The sequence below is a fragment of the Heloderma suspectum genome, chromosome 5 (assembly GCF_057233095.1).
Source record: "Heloderma suspectum isolate Gila_16-S chromosome 5, 16-S_ref, whole genome shotgun sequence".
In the NCBI taxonomy this organism is placed as follows: domain Eukaryota; kingdom Metazoa; phylum Chordata; class Lepidosauria; order Squamata; family Helodermatidae; genus Heloderma; species Heloderma suspectum.
In genome coordinates, this window is record NC_139462.1 from 198,401,458 (window position 1) to 198,408,989 (window position 7,532).

Genomic DNA, 7,532 nt, shown 5'->3' on the forward strand with positions numbered 1-7,532 from the left:
TTTCTTATACATCCCTAGTCCAGGGCCAACACTTTCCCAAGTTCTGTTGTGCCGTTCCACTGGTGCAGTTATGTAATTTTAGACTCTGGTCTTCACGGTCTTACAAGTGTCCCCCTTCTGAGATGGTGATGTGTATTTCTCAGTGGTGTAGTGGATCCCGGGCTTGCAGGGATGCCGCACCAGCACAGTTTGATTAGCAGGGATGCTGACATCATCTGCCACCCCCCTACCAGAATTCTCTGTTTTGTCTGAGCTTCACTGCAATCCTCACAGTAGCTGGGAGGAAACGAAGTTTCCACCATGCTCCGTCACTGCAGGCTTTTAAGAAGACCTTGAAAGCATATTATTTTACCGTGGCCTTCTCTTGATATGACTGCTGTCATTGCTGTTATTGCTGCTGGTTTTATTGTTGGCCTTTATTGTTGTTTTTGTTGCTATGTGATTGTGTTTATGTTTTCATTGCTTTTATTTTAACTGTTCTTATGTATTTTATTGCTGTAAGCTGCCTTGGGAGGGCTTCTGCCCTAAAAGGCGGACAAGAAATACTTTAAATAAATAAATAAAGTTTCCCAGCAACAATATTCTGTTCCCTTTTATAATGTAACTTATTTTATTTTATAAATAAGTACTAATTTATAATTTTAGCATTTACCACTCTCCCACTGGTGTTACTTTGCTTACTTCAAAATGTGGTAAGCCACCCCTGCTCTGTTTGGGGCCTCTCTTCCTTATTCGGCTAAGTGGGGCTCTTGATCTCTGCCCCAAAGTCTTGCCCAGATACAACCACTGCACCAATTCCTACCATTATGTATTGTCGTCCCCACTCCCACGGTACCACCTGAAACAGGTCACTTCACCCTGCAGGGCTGACCTTGCTGATGAAAACAAGCACAATTCAGACCAAAGGAAGGCACTGTAAAGCTCATTGATTCCAGCAGGAGAAAGTTAAGCACATATTTAATAACCCCCCCCCCATTAAAATCAGTGAGCCCTACAAGAGCTTCATGTAGCTAGAATTATGCACAATGTGAATAAAATATGTCACAAATCTGAATCTGCATGTTGGACTGCGAGACATATCTAGTTAGAGCTTGTGATTCACCAGGGAAAAACACTTAGCGCTGAAATGTGTGGTTAGTAATGATCATGGAAACTGAATTTTTGGTGTTGAACCAGCTCTGAGAGCTCTTTATTAGAGGACCTTGAGTGTTTGTTTGCTTGCTTTTTTAAAAAAGAAAACATTCAAAATTAAACTCTGGTGATTGTACTAGTTGGAGAAAATACACAGAAATGAGATTTGGTCCAGTACCCAGTGGAATTAATATGCCTCTGTTTATAGATCAAATAAATATGTTTTTTTAACACACACCCCCCCCCCCATGGGCTTCTGTTCATGGGGTTTAAAGTGCAGGATTCTCAACCAGGACATCAGACTTGTTTCTCACATCAAAGACAAGCAATTCTTTTTAAATAGCAGGGGATGGAAAAGATAATTGTTTACAATATAACAGGAATTTAAGACTTACCTTGGAATGAAGCTGGGTGATCTGACTGGAAACATTTTGAGGGACGCTAGTGGTTCTTTTTAGTTCTAGAATCTCATCTTTATTCTTTTGGATCTAAATTTTTAAAGAAAAGGACAGTTCTAGCCTACCTAAAGTACAGAGAATAAGCATGGTTGTTTACCAGAGATGTTTAAGAAACAGATAAGAAGAGTGATCATTATTACAGAACACTGAGTGGGGGCTGGTGGCCCCTATTTCAGTGGGGCAGTGAATCTGCTCTGGGTTTCAGTCAGAACCAGTCAGAACTCTAAAGGAGCCATCCAAGGTTCTGAACCCATACTGAGTCCTGACTGAAACCCAGAGCAGATTTATTGCACTACTGAAATAGGAGCCCCCAGCCCCCACGGAGAATATTGTTGCTGTAAAGGACATGAAACCAATGTCATGTCAAGCTGTTCATCTGTAACAGCCTTTCTATGGTAGAAGGGATTTTCCAAATGCATGTATTCCTTTGGATCAGCTTCTACAAGCAATGCTCCAGTACCAATAGCACAATGTCCTGTCCTCAGATAATGCATGGGGTTAAGGAGAAAATGGCTTGCTCTAGAGCAAGGGTGTAGAACCTCAGGCCCTGAGGCCCAAATCTGGTCCTCCAAAGTTCCCCAGATGGCCATACCACTTTACCTTTCCCCCAACCGATGATCCTTTGGTGGGTTCCCAGATTTTGTGCAGTTCTTCCCAATGCTGAAAAGGTGAAATGCTTCTCCTAAAGCTTAGTTACAGGCAGTGAGAGTTTTAAGATACAAATACGCTGGCATTTCTTGTCTTGTGGGTCCTGCCCCTTTTTCCTTTTTCCTTGCCCATGAAACATGGCCCCCAAGAGCTTCTCCAAAATGGAATTTGGCCCTCTGGCCAAAAGAGGTTCTGCCCCCCTGCCATAGAGGGACAGCCCTGCTGCCGTCCACCCATCATGTCATTAGGTAAAGGTTCAGACAACCACCCCACATGTTGAAAGAATGTTGAAAGAATATCTGAGGGGGGTCATGGGGCCAATCAGACCCCCCCATGTGTGGAGGAGCTCTCTGTGCATACACTGCTATGCCTGTAGAACTTCTTCACATACTGGCCAAATGTGTGGATGGTGGGGGTGGGGTGGGAGCAGGGCAAGCCGCCATGGACCCATCATGTATCCTTTCAATGTGTGGAGGAAGTTGTGTGCCCCACCAATAGTGACTGTGGGTGGGGCTGGGGAGGGCAGATCCAAGGGTATTAACTTAGCATGGACTTAGCAAGGGTGTAAAGAAATTATATAAATGAGCAGCTGCCTCACCTTTTGCTCTGTCATAAGAACGTAAGAGCCATGCTGGATCAAACCAAGGGTCCATCTAGTCCATCATTCTGTTCACACAGTGGCCAACCAGCTGTTGACCAGGAACCCACAAGCAGGACATGAGTTCCACAACACCCTCCTACCCATGTTCCACAGCAACTGGTGTACATAGGCTCACTCACTCTGGTACTGGAGGTAGCACATAACCATCAGGACTAGTAGCCATCGATAGCCTTCTCCTCCAGGAATTTGTCCAACCCGCTTGTAAAGCCCTCCAAATTGGAGGACATCACTACATCCTGTGGTAGCAATGTCATGGAACTTGGCCTTCGTGGGGTTCCTTAGGGACTCCACAGCTTCATGGATCCTTAAAAAAAAGTTCTTTGGGTCTTATTGCATAGTTCCATGTGAGCATCTGTTTGTGTCTAGGACATGAATAAAACATAGCAACGGTTTCGATTTTCACATAATTTGTATACCTGTGCAGTGAAGGCCCTCTGCCTTCCCTGATTAAAAGCTCCAGGGCCAGCACCAGGGGTCAGCATAGTTGGGCACCTGCCAAGGCCCATATTCCTGCAAGGGGGGCACCACCAAGAGACCCCTGCTGCTGCTGCTGCTCATCCTCCTTGACCTTGCTACCTGCTTGCTTGCTTGCCTTTCCCTCTGACCAAAGAGGGGGAGGGGGGGTGAATAATACTAGCAGGAAGGGTGAGTGGTTTAAATTAAATGTGGATGAAATGGTAGCCTTGCTCATCGCCAATATTTTTGAACAAGCAGGGATGAATGACTAGTCCAGCACTACCTGTGCACAGCTGAAGGTAGATGTTACCAAATGACCCTCGTGAATGAGTTGTGCTGCCACTGCCAGTCTCACACAATGTTCAGTATATACCTGGGAAACTTGTACAAATACCATAAGGCAGTCACAGCTCCAGGGGATGCGTTGTCTCAGAGAAGATACAAATTATTGTACTGTGAGTGGTGAACCACTGGATAGCCCCACAACAGAGGTGCAGCCTCAAGGGAAGCCATAAGATTCAAGAAATGAGTAACAAATGTGCATTCATTGCACAAAAAACGTTACATGGAAAGGTGGTACAGGATGTATTTATGATCTTGCTGACATAGCATCTCTTCTGGCATCTCTTCTACAATATGAAGCTGTTCTTATAAAGTTCAATCAGATAGTGCATAATTATAGACAATAAAATATTAATCTTTTGATCTTTACATAAACTCGCACATTTATGGTCCTGTAATCAATCACACTCAGATATCCATCTCTGATAGACAGCAGTTATCAAGTGCAGTCGGGGAGAGGGGAAACGAACATCAAACCCTTGTTGATACTTTAGACTGGTTGGGAGTAGATCAGGACACACTGGAAACAGGCAGACCTGAACGTGTGTTTTAAAGAGCTTTGAACCCACTAACTCAGAAGTATTATAACACTGTTTGCATTTGCAGTGAAGCAACTTTTCAGAAACGGTGGACTTTATTTTATTTTTGGGTGGGATATATCCCCTGGCATTGCACGCTCCCTCTGCCGTCTTCTCACTTTAGTGGCCTTGTGATCTTGCAAGTTGGAGCCAGGAACAGAAGGGTTCCTAAAAAAAGATATTGTAGAGCTGGAAAAAGTGCAGAGGAGGGCAACTAAAATTATCAAGGGGCTGGAACATGTCCCCTATGAGGGAAGGTTACAACAGCTGGGATTGTTTAGCTTGGAAAGATGGCGAGTAAGAGGAGACATGATACAGGTGTACAAAATTATGCATGGTGTAGGGAATGTGGATAGGGAGACATTTTTCTCCCCCTCTCATAATGCTAGAACCCTGCATCATGCCACGAAGCTACTTGGTGGGAGATTCAGGACAGATACAAGGAAGTACTCATTCACAGAGCACATAGTTAAACTATAGAATTTGCTCCACAAGACATGGTGATGGCCACTAAGTTGGATGGCTTGAAAAGGGGCTTGGACAAATTCCTGGAGGAGAAGGCTCTCAATGGCTACTAGTCCTGATGGCTATGTGCTACCTCCTATATCAGAGGCAGTAAACCTATGTACACCAGTTGCTGGGGAACATGAGGGGGGGTGCTATCGCACTTGTGTCCTGCTTGTGGGTTCTCGGTCAACAGCTAGTTGGTCACTGTGTGAACAGAATACTAGACTAGATGGGCCCTTGGTCTGATGCAGCATGGCTCTTCTTACGTTCTTATGTTCTTAAGGGTTCAGGGTTGTTGTTGTTTTGTCCTGTCCTGTGTAGGAACTTAGGCAGAATGAAAGGTGGGGCTCCTCTCCTCCATTAGCTTCCCTCCCCATAAACCTTGAGGAGCGTGGACTCCCTTTCTCCCACCACTGGTAGTTATGCAGTTCCATATATACGTAAAACTAAGGCAGGACCATAGGGCCAGCTCCTTGTTCGGGGGTTGGACTGAGACAACTGGAGCTCTCCACATTGATCTTGTACAAACTCCAAGGAGGGCAGTGGGGCAAATATCTGGAATCACCACCCTCTTGTCCTCCTTCACTGCCTCCTCTCCTTGTGGCTTCAGCTTGATCCTCACATGGCTGTTGCAGCCAGAGGCAGCAACTTTTCAAAGTGCTATGCAGTTATTGTACTCGATTTTTCTTGTAAGACATGGTTCTACGAGAAAGCAAAAACAGGGATGCCATGCAGGGGGGCAGGTGCAGGCTAAAGACCTATGGAAGCACAAATGGCCTGTCTTGTTTCCATAGCAATTTTAGCCCTATTCAGATGTTGTGCCTGAATAGGGTATGGTAACATACATAAGGGGAATGGAGGTGTGCACCCCAGTCCTGGGCCCAACATCTCTGACCTCCCCATGTTGAGTGGGGAGGTTTGCAAGGGGCTTCCACACGTGTTCACTTGCACAATTGGGAATCCTGATAAAGCAGAGCTCCTAGCCATATGGAAGCTTCTGTTCACATTCAAGCCAAGCATGAGTAGAAGCCCCCTGCAGATCTCTCTGCTCAACACAGGGAAAGCCGGACTGGAATACATGAAGCCATTGGGGCAGCACCAACACATGATGACCTGTGCCTCTTAGGTGTGTTCCTGTACCCTGTTTGGGTATAACACCTGACTACCATGACCCCAAAAATGCCCTCATGCAACAACCTGTTTTTCTCATTGCCCAATTACTTTTGCAGTCACACCACAGAGAGGCGTGTCCATGAGCCCTGTCTAACTCATGACAGATTCCTGTCCCATCAATACTTTCAGTGCAGCAAAATACATTTGCTGCCTGAAATCATGGTGACATTGGAGGCTATTGTGTACTGGACCTTTGGGAGCAACCCTCCATCACCTTCTCTGTTGTTTCCTCTCAGTCAAATGAGAGACTGTAAGCTTCTTGTCATAGAGACCTGTCCTCTTGTACTTTGTAAATATACCAATCTCCCCCAATATAGTGCCCTCCAGATGTGTTGGATTGCAACTCCCATCATTCCCAGCCAGTATGGCCCACTTCAAGAATCCAGTTCAGATAACCATCAGTAAGAAAGTAATCACAAAATCAAAAGCACTACCTGGCTAAAGGTGTCAGCAAGGTCTTCTTCATTCACTTTTACTCTGCCCTGGGATCCAGTTCTGAATTCAATATTTTTGGCTGATCCGGTGTGGAAGACTAAATGGCCCCTTTCAGAGGACATGCGAGGCCTGGGGTGTCAAAAGGCAGAAGGTGGGCACATGGTGACAAACTTTCCAAAGACTTCAATGCTGCTTCATCTATTATATCACTTATTATGTCAGGTTTTTCAGCTCCAGTCTTACAAAGTCTAGCTGCAAATAAGACACCAAGAATGATACTTACTGTTCTTGATGGAGATCTCTTTTCTGTCTGCTTTTCTCAGCCAGATCAGATCCATAGTTTAATCCAGAAATAATCAATAATGTCACCAAAGTGCAAGCAAGGGAAGCTGAATGCCACATTGCTCACTTCCAGTCCTCTTGGACTGTGCAGTGAGTTAAACTGAAATCTGCATTATCTTCAAGGATTAACCCAGTGTCAGGTGTACTTTGCTCTTGAAGAAGTATTTGCATATTCACAGAGGTGCTTAGTCAGCGGTTTTCCCTCTGTCCCTTCACTTAGTTAGAAGACCCAGGGACATGCATGCACAAGACTGTATGGCCCCCCGGGAACTACAGTTTGGTTTCCCTTGTCTTGCACCTGCCCCATGGTGCCAGCTGTAGTGAAGAAGTTCTTAGAATTTAACTGCCCCACCAGCATAAACAAACACAGGTGAAAAAAGAGGGTTTTAAAACTGGATGTGGTACAACAATCACATACAATATTTGCAACAAGCAATCAAATATTAATTGTGTTCATTTAAATCTGACTTTGAGTGGCTGTTTATCATTTGCATTTATATTCCAGGAACTGCTGACCAGGAACTGTGGTGATGTGGTCCTGGTGGACCACATCACCACAGCTTCTCAGTAAAGTGACAGGAATGCTGGCCACTGCCCCATGCGGAGAACAGTGTCACTACAGCTTCTTAGAGAGGAACCTTCTGTCCAGACTGACCCCACCCAGGCTGCCCACTGGCAGGAAGGAGTATCAGAGGGCTTCCTCTCTCAGTGGAACTTTGCTTGAGGAACAAGGTGCTTCTGGTTGTTCTCTCTGGTTAACCCTCTGATCCTGATTGTGCTTCAGTCATGGTTTGTTCTGTG

General features: G+C 45.2%; 1 protein-coding gene across 2 annotated transcripts in view; it reads right to left on the minus strand.

Annotated features, from left to right (window-relative positions):
• CUBN (cubilin) overlaps nucleotides 1-6,820 on the minus strand; it is a 260,102-nt gene extending 253,282 nt beyond the window's left edge. For both annotated transcript variants that reach the window (XM_084860471.1, XM_084860472.1), the window contains exons 1-3: nucleotides 6,673-6,820; nucleotides 6,389-6,518; nucleotides 1,527-1,619 (exon numbers count right to left, since the gene is read on the minus strand). In XM_084860471.1, the coding sequence (XP_084716597.1) occupies nucleotides 1,527-1,619; nucleotides 6,389-6,518; nucleotides 6,673-6,791 (342 nt within the window). In that variant the 5' untranslated portion in view covers nucleotides 6,792-6,820. The remainder of the gene's footprint in view (nucleotides 1-1,526; nucleotides 1,620-6,388; nucleotides 6,519-6,672) is intronic.
• Nucleotides 6,821-7,532: the final 712 nt, after the last annotated feature.